Source organism: Symphalangus syndactylus, chromosome 17 (genome assembly GCF_028878055.3).
Source record: "Symphalangus syndactylus isolate Jambi chromosome 17, NHGRI_mSymSyn1-v2.1_pri, whole genome shotgun sequence".
Classification (NCBI taxonomy): domain Eukaryota; kingdom Metazoa; phylum Chordata; class Mammalia; order Primates; family Hylobatidae; genus Symphalangus; species Symphalangus syndactylus.
The window spans coordinates 92,251,090-92,273,602 of record NC_072439.2 but is presented as its reverse complement, the minus strand read 5'-3'; the positions used below and the strand labels follow the sequence as shown (position 1 = coordinate 92,273,602).

The window sequence follows — 22,513 nt, the reverse complement described above, 5'->3', positions numbered from 1 at the left end:
CATATCTAAATTTGATCTGTCATTTATTGAGCACCTTGGACATTTCCTTGATTAAATTTGTTACAGTTCAAAACTAGGTGGTTATGTTATAGATATGTATGCTTATCCTCTGTAAAACATAAGTCCCACAACACTATTTATGTTTTTTATTACATAAATTGCATCTAGTACAGTGTCCTAACTTTCAGAAACTGCTAAATAAATATTTGTTATTAAATAAGTGGAATGGATGTAAAACTTGTGTCTAAATGTAGGAAAACATGAAAAGAACATACAGTAATAAAAACAACTTATTTTTTAGGGTGATGAGATAAGGAGTCTATGTGTAGCCATTTTTGTGATTTTTGTCTAAATAACATTTGGGAGGCATCACATCACATATATTTGGCTTATTTGGTACCAAAATGACTTATGAATAAAGACTAAATATAGTGGAAGGGGTGGGGTATGCATTCTCAAAGAGGGAGGGAGGGGTGTTAAAGATGACTCGTGACAATACTCAGAAGGTGGCAAGGGGGAGTGGTAGGCATGACCCCTACCTACAAATAACAAAACATCTGCCACGTGGAAGACAGATTCTATAGGTGGAAGTTATAGAAGGTAAATTTAAGTTTAAGGATATATTTTCTGATTTTAAAAAATATGAAGAACAGTGATTCGACCGACTTTTTTAGCTCCCCAAGTTGAACAGTATTGGCGTAAGAATATAAATAAAATACTGAAAGATGAAACTAACTTGATGACCTTAAAGACATTCAGGCCTATGGTTCTACATGTTTCAGTTTAAAGTCATTCTCAGATTAGACATTTCCTCAGTAAAACAGGAAACCTAGTAGTGCTCCTACCAGACAATTTCAATTCTAGATTTGCTCTAGGAACATGGAAGATAAGAGAAGTAAACTGAAGAGGTGACAATCTGGAAGTTGATAAATAACATTAAAGGTATATGCAGATCTTAACAGTCATGCAGCCCTACTCCTATGATGTAAAAGAAGATTAGAAAAGTTTGTGGAAGATCTACAGGCAGGTAGTAAGTAATTAAGGAAAAAGTAAAACTGATACTGAGGCACTAAGATACACAGTGGAGACCATAGTTAAACAGAAAGCCCCTGATGACTTCTTCCCACTGGGAAATGTTAACAGATGAACAGTTATCAAAGATAAAAAGGAACTCAACAAGCATGTGTGCCAACTCTCTTCCTATGTGGACGTAGATGCCACAGCTCTCAGACATGGACAGGACTTGCCTAAGGTCACCAGCTAAGTAGTGGCAGAGTGGAAGTGATGGCCTGGTGTCTCTGTCTTCTCCTAATGCTCTTTCCACTATAATCTGCTTTAACTTCTACCAAGTTGTATTAGAACATAAATAATGAGAACATGAGTATTTCAGGATCCTCAGAAACCCATATACCAGTCTAAAGTCCACTCCAATAAAATTCAAGTGTCCGATGAAAGCCTCAGAAGGGCCTTGAGAGGCTACAGGGATCTCCCTTACCTGCAACCCCCAAGAACACAGTGAACCAAAGGCTTTTCTGTGATAGAAAAGAGATCTTTTTTCACATAATCATAACATAGATTGCATTTACCAAAGCACAGTCATAGTTTTCCATCAGGGAGTAGTTACTTTCCATGAGAGAAAAAACATTTGTGATTATTTATTGTTATGGACTGAACTGTGTCACCCCACCCCAATTTATATGCTAAAGTCCTAATTCACTGTACATTAGAATGTGACTTTATTTGAAAACAGAACATTTAAAGACATAACTGAGCTCAAATGAGGTCATAAGGGGGGTCTTTAATCCCATATGACTAGCATTCTTATCAGAAAAAGAGATTAAGCCACAAACACACAGAGGAAAGACCATGTAAAGACAAGGAGAGAAGATGGCCATATACAAGCCAAGGAGAGAGGCATCAAGAATGAAATCAACCCTGCCAACACCCTGGTCTTGGACTTCTAGCCTCCAGAACTGTGAGAAGGTAATTTTGTTTGTTAAAGTCACCCACTCTGTGGTATTTTGTCATTGCAGCCCTAGCAAAGCAATACACCTGTTAAATAGTAGGAAGTCGTTAAAATAAAAAATAATAACCCAGGCGGGAGTTTAGAAAACAAAGCCAAGCCTGGCAGCTAAAAAGTGACTGTGAGTAAAAAGTAACCAAATAATTAACCCTGAAATGGGCTATTCTGTGGAGAGGCCTCAGTTTTTAGAAGTTGTTTTTTGTTGTTGTTGTTGTTTTTCCCAAAAACAACATTAATGCAGAAAAACGTAAAAGAGGAATACTGTAGAGTAAAATACACAATCTACAAAACTTTCAAGGGAAAAAGAGTGGATTGGACAGAAATTTGACAGTCATGGTAAATTGTTTGGATTATATCCTTAGATTGCCAGATATATGGTATTCTCTTGCTTCTTAGGGGAAATTTGGTGGAAGTTTAAAAAGCATTGTCATACATACCTGTCACGCCTCCCAAAAGAATATTTGGGAGAATATTATGACAGAGAAAATTCTAAGGAGGAAATTGTAACTGAAAAGGCAAACCTTGGGCAAATGGGAGAGAGGACTCCCAGTTCGCTCTAGGTCTTCTGATTTGGGGGCTAGATCTGTAGTGTCCACTAGAAATGATAATGTGAACCACATACGTAATTTTAGACATTTCAGTTGCCACACTCAAAAAGTAAAATAATATTTGGGAGGCATCACATCACACATATTTGGGAGGCATTGTGCATCACAAAATGCACCTGAGTTTCTCTTCTGTGCCAAGTACTTTGAAAGATGCCAAGAAAAACAGATACAAATGGGCTCTATCCCCTGCCCTGTTCAACGTCTGGAGAAATGGATGTCTCAGGTGAGGCATAAAGGCAGGCAGGAACCGGTGTCATGAGAAGGGATTAATAACAAGGCTCCACTTTTGGACAACTTTGATATGTCTCGGGGTCTGGGAAGAAACTACCTCTGGAGAACATTTTAAGGGCCACAACCAATTTCTCGGCATACCTCCTTCAGCCCCGTTCAGCTAAGCTGCAGAGAATGACCTCACTAAACTCTATTTAAATGCTTCCGACTTCTCCCCAGCTTCCTAGCACACGGATCGTCTGGATAAAAGCCCAGAAATGAAAGGGAAAAGAGAAAGCCGCTGCCAAGAATCAGGCTACCTTAACATGCAGGTATAATTGCCAGTGTCATTGAGGAGAGTGGGCCGGAACCACAGCACATCTTTCTCCTTACTGATGCGGTTCTCAGGGAGGCGGAAGTTAATTGGCTCCTCAAGGTCCCGGTCCTGCCTAGTCCAATACCAGATCAGAGTAAGGCCGGCTGAATGGGCTGTGCTGTAGTTAAATTTCAAGAAGTGTTCGAAGAGCGGGCACTTGATGCGAGCTGGCTCATCTTCAAACACTTGGATTTGCCTCATGGTATCCAGTCCCCAGTCATCGCAGCGTTCTGGAATAATCAAAAAGAAAGAAAGGGCAGGTGAGTCATTTTACAACAAAGGCCTCAAAATAACACACCTTCTCCTCAGTTCACCCAGTCTTTTCCAGAACCTCTTTCTCTGGTCGTCTTCCAGCCTCCCTCTAATAATTGCACACAGTAGGCACCTTTGGTGTGAAGAAACTGCTGTTCCCCACTATTTTTTATTTTCTTGAATAATATTTGAGTATCTCTTGAATAATGATTTGATCTGACAGCTTGACCCTGTTAAGCCCTGCAAGGTATGGGAGAAAGTTTCACCTAAAAAAGACATCATGTGTTTTTTCACTTTGTGGAACAGAGAATGGTTTAAGGAGGAAATTGTAACTGAAAAGACAACCCTTGGGCGAATGGGAGAGAGGACTCCCAGTTTGCTCTAGATCTTCTGATTTATGGGCTAGATCTGCAATGTCCAATAGAAATTATAATGCAACACACATACGTAATTTTAGACATCTCAGTTGCCACACTAAAAAAGTAAAACAAAGCAGATGAAATTAATTTTAATATTTTGTTAAGCCCAATATATCCAAAATATCAAAAAAAATGAGCTATTTTACATTTGCATTCTTTTTCTGTGGTACATCTTCAAAATTCAATGTATTTTTCACTTACATCTCAATCTGGACTAGCCACATATGTCTACTCTCTACTTTATTGGACAGCAGGACAGCAGACCTCAAGATATCAAGAGATCTCAGTAATACTCCTTGGTGGAATACTCATTCAGAACTAAGGATGCTACAGTTTCAATGACAGAGTCAAATAAAAAAGGAGCTTAGTTCTACAAGGTCACTCAATTCTTTAAATTCCTTCTGAGCTGTATACCCATTTTATATTTTTATCATCAAACATTATTTTTAACGATCACTTGAAAACTCTGGAATACAGAGTCTGCAAAAACAGCCCTAGTTTTCTCTTTCCCCTATATCCACATCCTCTGCAATTTGAAACTGTGAGTTTTCCAATCAAGAGTCTGTCTTACCACCCCTCCAATCTGCGCTGTCCTTGTGAGTAATGGCTTTTATAATTTATTCTTTATAATGAAAAGTAATCACTCATCTACTCAGAAAAAAAAAAAAAAAACCTTTTTTTAAAGAACTTTTTCCTTGATTTTAAGAAAATAAGAAAAGATTTATTTTCTTAAGAGTGATATCTGAATGGAGGGCTCTAGAAGTCACCACATGAAGGGTGAACAGAAGTCGGGGTGATGGAGTCCTGCGGGCCACAAAACCATCATCTTAAAGTAGTTTTTTCCTCATGTCCCTAACATACGCACATACACATGCTTATGTATATATGTTTTAACTCTGTAATATTCCCTACATTTCCATTGATATCTAAAACTTTTCATGCCAAGTATAATCAGAAAGGATATATTTAGTGTCATAAGTAATGCCATTTTGAAAGAAAAGAGTTACATCATTCTTTTAATTACATCCAATGGAATAGTGATTTGCCATACACCAATATCCAACCTAAAAACATGTAAAAAACCTTTCTTTTAACCATTATAAATTCCATAGTTTCTTTTTTTCCTTGAACTTACATTAATTCCACTATCTCCATGTATAAATTTACCTTAATGGAATATATTCTTATGTTTGATAGTTTATTTTTTATTTTTCATCATGTTATTCTTTTGTGTAATATGTAAAGTGCTAAGTGTTAAAAGATTTTTTGAAATGTCTTATAAATTTAAATAATATGTTTTCATTTTATAAGTAATTAATGATTATAAAATGTAAAGGTTGTACTGGAAATCATTTCTTAGTAATATAGAAGGGCTATTTTTGAATGAGAGATTTTAGGTACCAGTTGAAAACTGCTTGCTTACATGTAAGAACTGGGAAAATTTGTTTATAGTAAGGAACTAAAGGAGCTTAGTTCCACAAGGTCACTCAGTTCTTTAAATTCTTTCTGAGCTGTATACCCATTTTATATTTTTATCATCAAACATTATTTTTAACGATCATTTGAAAACTCTGGAATGCAGAGTCAGCAAAAACAGCCCGAGTTTTCCCTTTCCCTTATAGCCACATCCTCTGCAATTTGAAACTGTGAGTTTTCCAATCAAGAGTCTATCTTACCAGCCATCAAATCTGGGCTGTCCTTGTGAGTTATACTGGCAAACAAAATGCAGCAAAAGTGATTGTGTGCTGTGTGACAATCTAAGCCTAAGACTTAAAAGGTTTTGCTTTTTCTCTTGGAACTCTGTTGTCACCATGAGAACAAGTCCAGAAAAGCATATTAATAAATAAGAGACAACATAGAGGACAGCTGAGACACCCCAGCTGGCAGCTGGCCCAGCTCGAGAAGTATGGCTATCTGGCTTTCCACAACTGACCAAAGGTACAAGAGCAAGCCCAGCCTGGACGAGCTGAGCCACACAAGATACAGACTCAGAAGCAAAAATACAAGTGAAATAATAAAATGAAGTTTGGTCATTTAAATTTGTGCTTTTTTGCAAGGCACCATTTTTGTAGCAGTGGATAACTGGCAAAATAACTCACTTGCCATTATTCTAATTTTGATAAAAGCAAAGAATCTGAAGCTTTCTGACTTGCAAAAGGATTTGTCACATAAGTAATAAAGCTCTGGGAAATTTAACAACTAGTTTTTTCAAGACTCGACAAATGACTATTGTTGCTATGTTTTTAGCTAGAAGCAACTTTTAAAATTCCACATACAGAGAAATAATTGGAAAAATCACAGTGTTGTTCACATCAATGCACATTTGTAATACAATATATTTTTATAAAGTATCACATTCTTTGAACATATTTGCAAAGTTGCAGAGTTCGCTTATTCAGTTTATATAAAAGTATAACCAAAGTTTTAGCTGGACGTGGTGGCTCACGCCTGTAATCCCAACACTTTAGGAGGCCGAGGCGGGCAGATCACCTGAGGTCGGGAGTCAAGACCAGCCTAGCCAACATGGCAAAACCCCATCTCTACTAAAAATACAAAAATTAGCCAGGCATGGTGGTGGGCACCTTTAATTCCAGCTGCTCGGAATGCTGAGGCAGGAGACTTGCTTGAACCCAGGAGGCAGAGGTTGCAGTGAGCTGAGATCATGCCACTGCACTCCAGCCTGGGTGAGAGAGCAAGACTCTGTCTCAAAAAAAGAAAAGAAAAGAAAAAGAAAATAATGTTTAATACATAATCCCAAGTAGCTGCAAGAGCAGGAGAAAAGACAGTAGTGATACCAACATGGACAAGTGGTAACAGGCTTAGCACACCTAAAAAGACAAATCCTAAACCAGCGGCAGAGAACTGGAGAACAAACCAGTCTGTAGTTCAGGATGCTGAAAAGACCCAGGAATTATCAGCACCAAGATAAAGAGTCATTAGTGCTGTTTACCCAATATTTATGGGTTCTCCTCTCAGTATAAGATTGTACATTTCCACACCTCTGAAGTAAGGAGCGGCCATGTGCCTTACTTTGACCAAGAAGATGTAGTCAGTGCTACTTGTGGTGGATGTTTTAAGAGATAGGGTATATTTTACAAACTTCCCTTTTCTTCTGCCTTGGCAAATATGAAAGCACAGAGACACAGGCTCCCTTAGGCTGGGTCCTTTGATGGATGGCATACTACACAACTTTATTCTTTTAAGGCAGAGATAATTTGGATTTGCTTATTACCGATATCAATAATCTATCCTGGCACATGCAGTCGGGTATCTCAAAACCGAAGATATGGGAAGAAGGGTAAAAGAAAGAAGACAGAATGACAGCTATATAAAAAAGTTACATGCTTTGTTCCAAGCCCACTCTTCTAGTACTGAACAGTTTTCTTCACTCAGCTCCAAGGATGAGGGCAGTCGGGCAGTCAGACATTTACTCTCCACAGAAGAGAAGGAAAGAATCTTCTGTGGAAAATCTGGCCAGTTTAAGAAGAAAGATATCACAATCTTACCATCAGAAGCTCTTTAGAAAATTGTGCAGCCACATCATCCAACAGAAAAGCTCAAGTTTAACGAGCATCATGGCTTCACACTCACATTTAGAATTTCCAATCAGCTTCTTAATCACTTCTTAAATCTGAGCAGATCATCTGAGAAAAACCTCTACCACAAAATGTAATGTTAGAAAAAAAAAGTAAAAGAAACTTGGAGAAAATGAAATTATTCAAGGAAAAGTATACATTTAAAAAATACTATCAACATTCTCAGAGTGATAAGGAACCCGTTTCATCCATGATGCAGGAACAAATGCTATAACAAAGCAATATTCAGAGAAAAAAAGCCCACTAAAACAAAAAACTTTAATAGATTTTTTTAGATGTTAAATTTAAAGATTTCCTAAAAAGTAGAGTAGAAAGAAAAAGAAATAGAAAATGGATAAGGAAGTTAGAAGCCCTGTCCAGGAATCTCAAACTCGCAATAAGAGGACCCTCTGCACCGCACCTCTCAAAAAAAACCCCAAAATACAAAGAAAATTCTCAATTAAATAATTCACAGAAAAAAAAACCAAATCTGAGAACTGAAATATACAACCTTCTAAGGACCTATCAATTGCCCCAGAGTAATGAATAGAAATAGACTCACACCACATAAATATTTCAAAACAATTGCAGAGAAAGAGAGGATTCTGCAAACTTCCAGGGAGTAAGAAAGGAAAGGAAAAAAAAAAGTCACTTTACAAAATATTAGGAATGAGAATGGTTTGGGAACTCCCAAACAGAAGACTGGAAACTAGAAGATAATGAAGTGATGCATCTGAAGGAAAATTATTTCCAATCCAGAACCTAAACATAACAAAACAATCCAGTGTGAAGGTGACAAATGTAGACACATAAAGACTCCACAATTTATTTACCATGTCCTCCTTATGAGGGAGCTTCGGGGGATTTGTGCCACAAAAATGAGAGAATAAAACAATAATAGAGAAAACCTAGGATTGGGAATAGGGATTCTAATTCAAGAGAGAAAAGGGATCCTCAGAATGACAGTCAACAGATCCAAGGATAAAATTTATGCGCCAGGGCTTGGTAATGACCCAGTATAGGTAGTAGGGATTGGAAACCTCCAATAAGGGAAAAAATAATCGCAACTGAAAGATTATCTGATGACATTAACAGAGTGTGAAAAATGTGAAAAATTATGCTGAAAGGCAATTGAAAGCTATAAAAATGGTTACAAAAACATACAAATTAAAATAAGCATATGAAAAGCAATGTAGTTAATAACTTCAAAAACTAAGACAGGTAATAGAATTATAGTTCATAAATATGTGAAAACGTATTAATGAAATGATTATTGATTCAACCAAATATGAAATATAGAGAAGAATAGATAGAAGGGATAGCAGTTTCAGCGAGATTATCCTCATTTACTATAATGAAAAAAGTGAAAAGATAATGCCTGGGGTTGACTACACAAAAGATAACAATGTATACAAATAGGTTAGCAAAATATAGATGGGAAATATTAGAAGAGATAAATAAGATATCCAAGTTGTTGTCTCTGAGAAGGGTAATTAGTAAAAGTGAGGATAGTTAAGGCAGAAAGAATATAATTATTTTGATTTTTTTATATATTGACCTTAAAAATCTGTGCATAATTTGCTTTCAAATTAATTAAAATAATAATTAGAATAAAAGGAAGAAAGGAAAGAAGGAAGAAAATATCCACTAGGTAATACAGTTGGCAAACCCATTCTATGTCAAACCATCCTTATCATAACTACTTTCTGTTAGAAAAATTTTTGATTTTATATTTTATTTCCAAAAATTGTGTTGTTATGTATTGGCTTGACAGTCATTTCACTTTGAATGATAAAATATACAGAAAAAAAAGAAGAAGAAAACAGTTGGATACCAAATGGAGTCTGTAATTTCATTATACTGTTTGTTGTCTAGATAAAATAAGATGTCACTGCCTTTGGTATTTCCTATAGATATTATTTATGTGTTTTGCAAAAGCATCTCCCTCAAGACTGCATTTTTTGACTGCAATTAGATGATGGTAGAGGAAAGACTATCAAATGGAAATTAGTATCTTTCCTGTAACCCCACTGTACAATGTGTACCAATTCAGATCACTCCAACTTGGGCCACAGATCACATTCTGATGTCATGATTCACTTTTAATAGAAATGTTGGTAAATTGGAGAGAAAAAGGAAGGCCTGCTGAGGTTTAATAGTGCCCTTATTAAGGAGACATTCTGACACCACTAAAATAAGTGTCATGTTGGGCCCTGAAAATCTTTATAGCCCTGGGCAATAATTAATAGTAAGATAGATGATGAGTGACATGCAGATTTTTCTTCTGTACAGTAGGAGAATGCCAATTGGGAAAGAGGAGATAAAAAAGGAGAGCTAACATAACATTTTAACTGCAAGCATATACTCAGACAGACCAATTTAGGAGGAATTATAAAACGGATTTTTAGTGATCACAAGAACAGACTGTGGTAGAGACTGTTTATATGCTCATTAATTCTGTTTTCCTTGACTCATATGAAAACTACTTATCTTTGGTAATTGGGTTGGGGCCATGTGAATTTCCTCTGGCCAATGAAATGTGGGCAGAAATGCTGTAGATCCTGAAATCCCCAGCATAATCTCTCATGCTCTCTTTCCCTGAAATGGAGGCCCTGAAGTCCAGAAACTGTTGAAAAGGTAGCATCACAGGATGGGAGGAATCTGGATTCCTGCCACTGCTCAGAGCAGAGCTGTTCAGGAATGCCACTTGACTTTCAAGGGGCTGTGACATGAGTGAAAAATAAATCTCTATTGTGTTAAGCCACTGAGATTTGTGATAGCAACTAGTACTGCCTATCTTGATTAATAAAAAAAGGAAGGTAGAATTTTCCTTCCATAACATAAGTTAATAAATCAAGACCAGACACTTTTTTAAAAAGCATTTGTGCCTTATATACTAAAATTTGGATACAAGTCAATTACCCAGATTTCTGGCCCAATCCATAGGCTTAATATGTCTTCAATTAAATTCAATACATTTTTAAAGGGAAAGGAAATAATTATACCTGCCATGTATCTCCCTTACATGATGTTTCATGGACCAAATGAATATGTTTATAAAGTGAGTCAGCCTCCTGTACCACAGAACCTGAAAATATATGTATTAGTATTCATAAACATTATTATTATTGAGCTTTTTCTTTGGGATATTTGCCCATTTGAAATTAGTTCTGTGAGTTTTTAAGTTCTCTAGACAGGCACCTGAGCGCATTTTGTCAGAGCTTTTTTAATTATTCAATGAACAAATAAAAATAAAATCTATGGCAACAGGCTGGAGTGTCATGTAATACCAAATTAATTATATGATTCACTGCAGGCACCAGCCTCAGAAAAGACAGGAAAAGGCTGTTATGCAAATACATTTGTCTCTAATAACGGCAAATGGAATTTAGCAAATTACTAGCACAAGAATTCCTTTTTTGTTTAGAATGTCCCTTCTTATTCAGTTTACTCCACAGTGGAAGTCCTCTCTAAATTGGCCTCTCAACATGGGAGAACCACAAAGTCCTCATTCCTCTCAGCCAAAAGGGTTTCTTAAGGCTGAGACTTGGTGGCACAGAGGACTAATGAAAATGTGCAAAGCTTTGCAAAGCCAAGTCACTGGAAAATCCAACCCACGCTCCTGACAGCAATTAGCATTTATATAGCAGGGTATACATTTTAACTAATTAATCTCACAACACACTCTAGGGCTTTCATGCCCATTCCCACATTACATGCCAGGAAACGGAGACAGAGAGATTAATTGACTTACTTTTGCCTGAGTGGTAGCACAAAAAAAAAAGCTGCCTGACTATAGAGCTAGGATGTTTGTCCCAAATGTATCCTCACACATTCAAAGCAGAATATTTTCCACAGAAAAGCTCTTCATATATTTGTATTCATTAAATATTTATTGAGAAACTGCTATGCGCAAAGCACTATGCTAGGTGCTGGGGTTGACAGACATATAAGTATAAAAAATCAGGAAACTCAGGTATAGAAAAGAAAGAGCAAAGATTTGAATTTTGGAAGACATAAGGTGGAATTAGTTTCCATAGTTAATTATTTTTCATGTGCCACTTAGTTGCCATATGGCCTTGGACAAAATGCTTCTCTTAAACTAGTCTCTGCATGTACACCCTGTCTATCTTACGGTGCTGTGTGAGAGTTAAAAGTCCTAGCATGCAAAAGGAGCTCAGTACGTATTAGCTGAATCTGCGTCAGAAAATTCCCATCAGGAAATTGACAATCTTCACAAAAGAAAGACATAGAAATAGAGTTAACTGAATGAAATAAACCAATTGTCATAACAGGTTTCTAAACAGAAGCAGAATAATATTAAATCCTATATTATATTGTACTACATTTTATATTAATTATATTACTGTAAACAGGGTGGAGGGTGGAGGTGATAGTCTTGAGATTTGGCTGAGATCAGAACCAGTCCCCTTTACATTCCAAACTAGAAACCAGTGCAGATCAGGCCACTTAGAAACTGTCCCATCAGCGTGTTCTAGTAGTCCTATCTAAGCCTGAGGCTAGAGACTAAGTCAAACAGGAAAGCTGGTTTGACATTAATTTTGGTAGTTTTTGCTAAAGTTTGTTTTTCTAGTGGTATGCATGGCTCCTCAGGAAATATTAACCTGGGACTGAGATAAAGAGAGAACTGAAGGTGTGAGCAAACTGGTTAGGTTGGCTAGCAACATTAAACGAATGTCATGAAGACAAGGAGTGAATCAATACGTTTAAGTGTGAGCACATTTCTGAGGCAAACACAGGAGTTCCAGAGTCTAAAACATTAGCAGAAGCCCTGATAGAGAAGGCATATAACATTAGGGTTGAAGATAACAGACATAATTCCAAGGCAGACTTTGATACCTAGTGGCATTATTCCTTCATTTAAAAAAAACTATGTACTGAGCATTCCATCATGTGCCAAATACTAAAGTGGGTGCTTGGGATGCACTGGCAAACAAAACAAAGGTCTCATGGAGCTCACCTTCTAACACTGGGAGACTGACAATAAGCAATTGACATGCTAAATAAGAAAAATATGTAGAATGTTGAAAGGTGATGAGTCAAGGGAACAAAGAACAACATAGAATCTGGTAAGAGGAATCAGGAATGAAGGAGGGAGAGAGAAGGGAGAGACAGGAATATGCAATTTTAAAGAGAGTAGTAAGGGTAGGCTTTATGATCAATGAAGTCCCTCAACCATTTTGAACCTCACTTTCCACAACCAAAAAAGAAGCTCATAATAGTGTAAAATAGTTATAAAAATGAAATAAGCCTATGACATAAAACAGCACCACACATAAACTGAGAAGGTCTATACATGTATTGGTTATAATTAATCTATGAACTGTAATTTTTCTATGTGATCTTTGGCAAACCACTTCTCGTGTCAGACATCCGCATCTGTGGCATGGACTGCTAGACGTGCCCCATTTCCATGCCTCACACGCCCCTTCCCAATAGGGTGTGGGGATTTTCAGTTGGGCACATAGCCACTCAGTTTAAAAGTAACATTTCTCAGCTTGCCTCTCACCTGGATGTGGTCAGGTGACTAGGTTCTGGCTAATAGAAAAGGCTTGAAATTGTCATGTGGTAGATCCCAGAAATCTTCCTTGAGAGACACTGGCATGTTCCTATGGTTCCCATGCACCTCCTACCATCCCATTTCTTCTGTCCTGCTGCATGGGACATAGATATGATAGCTGGCGCTACATAATGAACCGTAAGAATGAGGACCACACCCTAAAGATGGTGAAATCTGAAAATGAAAGGAGGTGGGACCTTGAATAACTTGGGGAGTTGCCTTACCAGCCCTGAACTTTCTACCTCTACATTTTATGTGATAAATAAGTTTTTATATCCTCGTTACTTAGAGTGTGGTCCTCAACCCACCAGCATCATCAGTATTCCTTGCCACCTTGTCAGAACTGCAGATTTTCAGGACCCATCCTGATGTATTGAATCACAATCTGCATTTTAACAACCCCCAGGTAATCCCTATGCTCACTAAACTTGGAAAGGAATTAGTTTAAACAGCTGTTATTTTATATGTCTACTTATGGCTGATCATTGTCTTCACTGATAACAATGGTTTTATTTCCTCTGTTCAAATAAGTGGATAGATGAACAATTCCTGAGATTTTAACCACCTTATGAGTCTATGTCTCTTTGACTTATATTATATTCTTTTTGTTCCTCAATGAAAAATTATTTTAAATATCTAGACATTTTTCTAGCACTATCCTATAATATACCACTGGTTTCCAAAAATGTCTGCAAACACCATTCACCTAGAGTATAATTCATATTATAGTGGAAGATATTTGATATGGTTTGACTGTGTCCCCACCCAAATCTCATCTTGAATTGTAGCTCCCATAATTCCCAAATGTCGTGGGAGGGACATGGTGGGAGGTAATTGAATCACGGGGGTGGGTCTTTACTGTGCTGTTCTCGTAATATGAATACGTCTCACGCGATCTGACGGTTTTATAAAGGGGAGTTCCCCTGCACACACTCTCTCTTGCCTGCTGACATGTAAGACGTGACTTTGCTCCTCATTTGCCTTCTGCCATGATTGTGAGGGCTCCCCAGCCATGTGGAACTGTCAGTCAACTAAACCTCTTTCCTTTATAAATTACCCAGTCTCACTTTTGTCTTTATTAGCAGTGTGAGAGAAGACTAATACAATATTAAAACTTAGATATGTTTATTCAGGGTTGAGCTACCCAAACAACGTCTAGAAAATGTTTCTGAAAATCCACATTCACCTACTAAGTCATTAAGAGGAGAGCAAGAAGTCAGGAGTGGAGGAGGGAGAGCTGGAGTGTCTGTGAGCATCCATCATGCATCCTCATGTTGCCGGTACTGCACACAAACCCGTGTTCATCACTGGGCAAATGGCTGCTTTCCAGGACCAGATAATTAGACATACCTTACTCCCACCAACAAAAGGAAGTTTTCTTGATTGAATAATTTGAAAAAAAATAGAAAATAGCTCTGACAGATACAAGGGATGATAACATTTGTCAGATTAGGAAAGAATGCCAAATTCAAAAAAAGAGGGTTCAGTGAGGGAGAAATCCACAGGCCACGGTTTCAGTTTCATTAGAGTTTGCTCCTAGAATAATTTTTATTCCGAATAGTGTACTACTCCTGTTTATGGCACCAGGTATTTACACTGCCCTAAAGACTGTCATTTCATATCAATTTGAAGTGGCAGTCCCAGCCAGTTAAAAAATAAAAAGTATGGACAAATCGTTACAAAGTAAACCTGAAAACAAAGGATAAAAGAAGAAAAGAAAGAGGTAAAAAAGGAAAGTGAACGCCGACAGATGAAAACAACCAAACCTACGAAGTTTAAATTCAGAATTATAATAGGCAATACTTAAAGTTATAAAATCAAATCCAAAAGAGCTGGGGTCTTTCAGAGTCTCGCATTATTAAAGGATGAATATTTTAGCATCTGTGAGCAGTTTGCAGTCAATATCTGCCATGCTAGAGTTTCATTCTTAGTTTGTAAACACGAGCGTCTCTTTCTACAAAGTTTTCCGTGTGGGAGAGCACCTGAATAAAAAACCTGGGCTTTCTAGATAATGTTAAAGCTTCCTGGTCTAATGAAGCTGCTGAAGGTCTCCAGGCTCTTTCCAGGTCTCAAATCATTTCATAACTGGCTTTTGGATTACCAGCAAAAAGACCCTGAATTATCATGTGTTTATGTCCCAGAAGGTTCCAGCAGCCACCCTTCCTGCTGCTGTGCAGAATAAGGAAGGTAATACAGTAGCATTATCTAATAGCCACCTGTAACAAGCTCTGCTTCTCTCATCAAAGTGGCACCAGGGGATAGAAGGCTACATAATGAATTCTGGGCCGAGGCAGGGCAGATCATCTGAGGTCGAGTTCCAGACTAGTCTGGCCAACATGGCGAAACCCTGTCTCTACTAAAAATAGAAAAATTAGCTGAGTGTGGTGGCGCGTGCCTGTAATTCCAGCTACTTGGGAAGCTGAGGTAAGAGAATCACTTGACCCCGGGAGGCGAATGTTTCAGTGAGCCGAGATCGCACCACTGCACTCCAGCCTGGGAGACAGAGCGAGATTCCATCTCAAAACAAACAAACAAACAAACAAAAAGAATGAATTCTGAGTATGCTTCTTCTGTACCATGGTTCATGGTTTTCTTTAAAAAAAAAATTACTGTAATGAGCAACCTCATGCTGCTGAAGGGAATGATTTTTTTTTTTGCAGGGCTGTTGTGACAATAAATAAACAGGCTTGTGTCAAGTGTGACACAGTACACTGGGGAAACGCTAAGCAGTCATTCGCTAGTTTTTGTGTGTTTTTTTTTTTTTTTCCCCTCCAAGCAATCTTTTCGAATTCACGATTAAGATGTAAAAATCCAATGATTATTTTAATATAATAATCAAACAGCCTTTGCTCTCTTTATTCTTATTATTAGATAATATTTATTCAGGATCCTTTGAGTGCTGGGGGCTATGAAGAAAATCTAGAAAAAATATAGTCTCTGTGTTGAAATTTCCATTCAAGACTGACAGCACATGAAATAAAGTTATTTCACACATTATCATCAGAGTCCCAGAAAATACGGGCCTCAGGTCTAGTTGCAGCCCTGAATTCCAGTAAGATAGCTGAAAATACCCCCATTCCATAGATGAAGTGAATGCAGTCGAGAGAGGACAAAACACATGTCTGAGAGATGGGTAAACAATATATGATAGTGGTGGGGAGGGGCCAAACCAGGGCTCTAATATCCCAAAACAACTGCTTTCCCTAAAGGGAGCATGCAATGGTAAGTCTCCAACAACCCAATTCTAAACCTCGTTACCTCGTTCTGCCACTTCCTAGCCATGTGACTATGTGCAAATAAATTAAATATTCCCATGTGTAAACAAAAACTGGTTTGAAGATTAAATGAGGCAACACTGGTAAAGCGTTCAGCAGAGAGCTGGTCACGTAATCTTTGCTATTGTTATGATTATATTTCTCTCTTTTTCACTTCCAAGCTGAGTATAGCCCATTTCAAACTGAACTGTGCTCAACAAATGTTGTTGATGTCTAAGCTCTGGAGATTCACCTGTGACAAAGTGTTTGAGAGTGTTAGACTACAAGGGAGATTTTAAAACATTTTTAAAAATTCTTCTCATTCTGCAAACGACAAGATTTTACAAACTATACCCAGAAATATAACTTGAATAACATAAGAGTTTACTTGTAGCAACTATAAAATCATTCCTCTCCAATCCAAATTCTGTGTTCTACTACATTGTCCCAGTAAAATACATATTCCAAATAAATATCTGCACAGACATTCCCACTTGGCACTTTGAATGTAAATAGTACAACAGTACACTCCTCTTCAAAACAGAGGATAAAACGGGCTAAGAATCAGACTCGGGAAGACTGGAACAGACAATGTTAACACTGACCCAAAAAAGATAACTTTGCATGTGTTCTATATGGTCAAGTCATAAAATTCCTATTTTCACCCTTCTCATTTTACAAGTGAAAAAGCTGATATGTGGGTTTGTCCTTGAGGCTGAAAGCAAGCTAAGTGGCATCGCTGCCCATAAGTGTGGCACCTGGAAAGAAGAATCCTGGCCGGGCGCGGTGGCTCATGCCTGTAATCCCAGCACTTTGGGAGGCCGAGGCAGGTGGATTGACTGATCTCAGGAGTTTGCGACTGGCCTGGGCAACATGGTGAAACCCCATCTCTACTAAAATACACAAAATTAGCCTGGCATGGTGGCGGGCGCCTGTAGTCCCAGCTACTTGGGAGGGTGAGGCAGGAGAATTGCTTGAACCCGGGAGGTAGAGGTTGCAGTGAGCCAAGATCATGCCACTGCGCTCCAGCCTGGGCGACAGAGCAAGACTCCGTCTCACCAAAAAAAAAAAAAAAAAGAAGAAGAAGAGGAATCCTGTCCTCAGTTCCCATATAGGTAACAATACATGTCACAAAATATGAAGTTAGTGCCAATCCCATAGAGCTGTTGTCAGGGGTAAATAAGATGATACACGAAAATGCCACGTGGACTCTGACACAGTAAGAACTTCATATGTTTTAGCTACCATGATGTGGATTATTACAGATGAGAAAATTGAGATCTGGAAAGAGAATCAGCAGAGAAAGGAATTATTACGTGTGTTTGATTTTGAGTTTTTATTGCCTTTTACCAGAGCCAAGGGCAAGAAACGCAAAGCTTGGATTTGAGTTATAAAATGTAGAAAGCAGTCTGAGCATGAACTCTCTTCTTAATCAGCAAAGATACATCAGTAAACACCTTTCGACTCAACAGCATGATTGGAATTTAAAGCCCACCATGTATTTAATGGGTCTCTTACCTTTCAACACCATGTCTTACACTTCCCACTTGGGGGCTCAGAGAGACTCATTCAATAAAAGTACATCGGGGCCTTCAACTTTCAATTAGGAGCTTTCTAACTTCCCCGCCTCAAGATTTGCAGCCAATATTCCACGCAAAATTACAAAGTCAAAGGAAAGTGCATCTAGCAAACCTTGTCAGCAACCTCCCCAGCAATTCTCAGGAAACTGCCTGGAGTAAAAGAACACTTATGATCTTCATCACCTGCCAGGGGAAGAGACGCAGGCGACAATCCTGCCACTGTGTTTAACAGAGGCATCACCTGCGAAACGCCGGTGCAGTCTCATTCTGTCTTAATAATGTGTCAAGCATGTAGATTTTTCTTGAAGGCTGGTAGTGACAAGCATAAAACAAAAGATTCTGAGAGAAAATTGGGTGAAGCAAGCAACAAAAGCTGAAAGCATGAGAAATGGGGTTTGGAGAAATGTCTGGCAGTGAATATGATGGGGTGACAGGAAGAATTCAAGAGGTGGGGGTGCTGACTGGCTAGGTTTTTAGTGGTCACTCACCTAGAGAACAGTATCTCCTCCCAAGGAAAGAAGCACGGTCTTGGGAAGAGTAAAGCTAAGATAAAATCCTGGTCTAAGTTTCTGAACCCTGAAGTCCCCTATAACCCACTGTGCATCTTGGAAAACCACTGCATGTTAGAGCTGGAAGGCGGATTCAAAAATCATACAGCCCCATGACACATTATACAGATCAGGCTCTGACACCAGAGGGGCTAGGGAATGCCTGAGGTGAAAGACTGGGTTAGTGGCAGAGGCAGGATAAAAGTCTGTCTGATAACCATATCATGAACATTGCTTCTGCATATAAAACCAACTGCAAAAGTAAGAGTTTATGCTGGACTTATATCAATCTTTGTTTCTCTTTTCTCCCGGTATGTCAGGGGTTAAATTTTTATACGTACTTTTATGTTGCGCTTATTGACTTACTATAATGCTAAGGTTGAGAACATTTGCCTCATATATTTATTGGCAAAGAGAAAACTACAAACCAACTTCTCTGAAATCTAGTACAAAGGAAGAAAAACAAGAGAATATACTTTTCATATGTGAAGAAAACAAACATTCTAGAAAAATCAAATTTAGAAAAATAGATGAAAGATCAGGAAAATAACTCACAGACATTTGAAGAGGGCTTTTAGGAACTGCATGGTACAACTACAACTACACACACAAACATCTTGTGTGTGTGTGTGTGTGCACACACACACGTGTGCATGTGCCTCCAGGTATATATTCCAGGACAACACTGTCAAGTCCAAGACACTCATCCCTGAGGACTTTTGGACTCCCAGTGCTGCATGTGATTCCCTGCCTATTGGAAAAATGAATAACGAAGATGGTTGCTTAGAAAGATGTAGGCTGGGCGCGGTGGCTCACGCCTGTAATCCCAGCACTTTGGGAGGCCAAGGCGGGCGGATCACAAGGTCAAGAGATCAAGACCAACCTGGCCAACATGGTGAAACCCCGTCTCTACTAAAAATACAAAAATTTGCTGGGCATGGTGGCGCATGCCTGTAGTCCCAGCTACTCAGGAGGCTAAGGAAGGAGAATTGCTTGAACCCGGGAGGCAGAGGTTGCAGTGAGCCAAGATCGCACCACTGCACTCCAGCCTGGCAACAGAGTGAGACTCCATCTCAAAAAAATAAAAAAATAAAAAAAAAAAAAAAAAAGAAAGAAAGATGTAAGAGACCTTTTTATCTCCGTATGCTTTGAGGTAGGAAAATGTTTCAAATGCATCACTTAGAAATCATTGCCTTCTTTCTCCCACCACATCCCACCAAAGACTATAAATCCAACATTGTCGACATAATCCATAGTAATGTATAGTTTAGATGGAAGTTTTAGACATATTATATCCTTTGATCCCAGATGTAGAGGCTATTGCCCCATTTTGGGGTTTGAAAGAGAGGTTCAGAGAGTGAACCGGGAAGCTCACAGAGCTATTGGGCAGCAGTTTTTCTGATTCCAGAGTCAGTCCTCTATCCACTGACCTCAGGTTCTCAGGTCTTACTCAGCCCCTTGGTCTTTATTTTGGAGATTTTATATATAATTTCTTCCCTCAAACACTCCACCCAATTTGATGCTTCATGTTGACAAACATCTCAAACCATGTTTTCTTTTCCTTCTGTGCTATAGCAAACTCGCTGCTGATCCTTTCTTTGAATATAGGAATTCATCTTCAGACAGATCACTTTAAACTTCCTCATAGCTAAATATAGTTCCTGAGATACATCTTGTAGTGTACCCTATGGAGAACAAAGACATAAGGTCAGAAGACCTGATTTATTGTCCTAATTCTGCCAGTGTAACCACCATTATAATTATAACTGCCACCACCATAGAAACTACCAGTACCATTCACTTAATAGTGAATGTTTTCTATATGCCAGGTATTAAGTGCTTTACATTTATTATCATTTTCACTCTTCATAATGACTCTTTCAGATAGCTTTATTATTGCCCTCATTTAACAAATGAGGAGCATGAAGCATAGATAAGTTAAAAGATACCCACACAATTGCACAGCAAGTAAGTAGGAGACAGGGATTCTAATGCAGATCTATCACTCTCTAGAGTCTAAAATTTAATGCTGACCGTGACCAAGTAACTTTCCTGCTTTGGGATTCAGTTTTATCATGTATAAGAAGGTAAAACCAGATGATCTGTAACCCTGTCCATCTCTATAATGTGATGGGTTTATAATCAATGCTAACTTCCAGAGTATTTTCTAGCCTGACTCTGAAAAATATAAATCAAGCCAGTTGTTCAGAGAATAGAACGGAAGTGGGTGGGCACTCATTAATAGAAAGTGGAACAAAGTGAGTAAGCAAGTGAGACTCTTTCATGAAGAACATGACATCCTTGATTAGCACCTCCCAGCATCGGAAGGCACATATCACAGTCAAGAGGCAGCGGGGCAGATCACATCTGTCTAAATTAGAGAGTGTCATTATATAGTCCTGTTTCCAGTGGAGACTCCGAAGCTACCTTCATGCTTAACTTTCCCTCATGACACCCACTTTTAAAAAGCAGAGGAGTCAGAAATGTCAGGCTGTCCTCGAAGGCAGCTCCCTGGGGCATTAGCTGCCTCTGTCTTATTAAGTATAGTCAGGCATGACTCAGCTCCTCCATCAACTGTCTGGGAAGGAGAAGATTTCATGCTGGTAGAAAATCACCTTAAGCAGAACAATGGAAGGCATTTAAGGTAGACAATTAGAGTCAGGTTGCTTATTACTCAAAATCAAATCACCCTTTTCCTATTCTAGACAGGAGGGCATAATCACGGCCAATAGGGAAACAGGGCTGCCTTTGCTTAGAACACATCAGAGCCCCCTGTCACCTCCAGTTACAACTATCAGCCACTGAGACACCTCTTCTGTCTGGGTCACAAAGCAAGGTGAACTGTGGGTTATGGCATGTCCTTCAATCAATAAACTCTCAGTGAAAACTTACCACATGCAACAGTTTATGTTAGGCTCCAATAAGGGATAAAGATACAAGGAAGATATAGACTGTGCTCTCAAAGATCTCACTGTCAAGACTGGGTGGAGAGTCAGGCAAGCCACCACAACACAAAGCAAAATGAAGCAAATGCTAAAAGGAAAAAATAAAGATGCAACGTGTCATAGGAGGGCAGAAGGCACTTTTAATTCGGACTTCAAGATGGGTGGCACTCATCGGTGCCTTCACAGAAGAGATGGCATCTGATTTAAGTCTGGAAAAAATGCATAGAATGTGCACTGACTCCTCCTCCAAGGGGAGGAGTCCAGGCTGATGTGAGCCGTGATGAGTTAGTCCATCAGTCAGCCGTGGTTGGATCACAGGGTGTGGGATGATTTTGCAAAGCATGAGAATGGTAAAGGGTCAATGAGACTAGGGTCAATCGGGTAAGAACAAACTTTATCCTTGTAGCAACTGAGAGTCACTAATGGTACTTAATGAATAAAGTGACTTTTCTTGTTTTTTTTTTTGGGGGAGATGGAGTCTCACTCTGTCACCCAGGCTGGAGGGCAGTGATGCAATCTTGGCTCACTGCAACCTCAGCCTCCCGGGTTCAAGCAATTCTCCTACCTCACCCTCCCAAGTAGCTGGGACTACAGGCACACACCACTACGCCCAGCTAATTTTTTGTATTTTAGTAGAGACAGGGTTTCACCCTGTTGCCCAGGCTGGTCTCAAACTCCTGAGCTCAGGCAGTCCACCCGCCTCGGCCTCCCAAAGTGTTAGGATTATAGGGGTGAGCCACCATGCCCAGCCTAAAGTGACACATATTAATGGTAAGTATGAACAGAAGTAAAAGGCTGAGCAGTATACTTGTGCCCTGAAGCTGTCTGATGGGTCACACACATAGGCAACTCCACATGTGTCAAGAATGGAATTTCTTTACCCATTTGTTATTAAATGAAGTCAAATGAGACAATTACAGCAAACTAGCTGAGGGGGTGGGGAGATGCAGTGAGGCTAATGGCTTCTGATGTGGTCCTTTTGCTTTACAATTGTTAGAGTGCGCACTGTGACTTATCAAGTTGAGAAAGATTGCATTGCCTGGCACCGCTCCTTTTTCATCCCCTAATGCCCATCATCATCAAAGATAATATATGAGGCTGTAGACAGGGAAGCCACTTTGTTACAGTTTGTAGGACGTAAT

At 38.8% G+C, this 22,513-nt stretch overlaps 1 protein-coding gene across 7 annotated transcripts in view; it reads right to left on the bottom strand.

Moving 5' to 3' along the window:
* The window catches only part of IL1RAP (interleukin 1 receptor accessory protein), a 216,172-nt gene that overhangs the window by 54,823 nt on the left and 138,836 nt on the right, over nt 1-22,513 (bottom strand). For all 7 annotated transcript variants that reach the window (XM_063620541.1, XM_063620544.1, XM_063620546.1 and 4 more), the window contains exon 3: nt 3,162-3,447. In XM_063620541.1, coding sequence (XP_063476611.1) covers nt 3,162-3,447 — 286 coding nt within the window. The remainder of the gene's footprint in view (nt 1-3,161; nt 3,448-22,513) is intronic.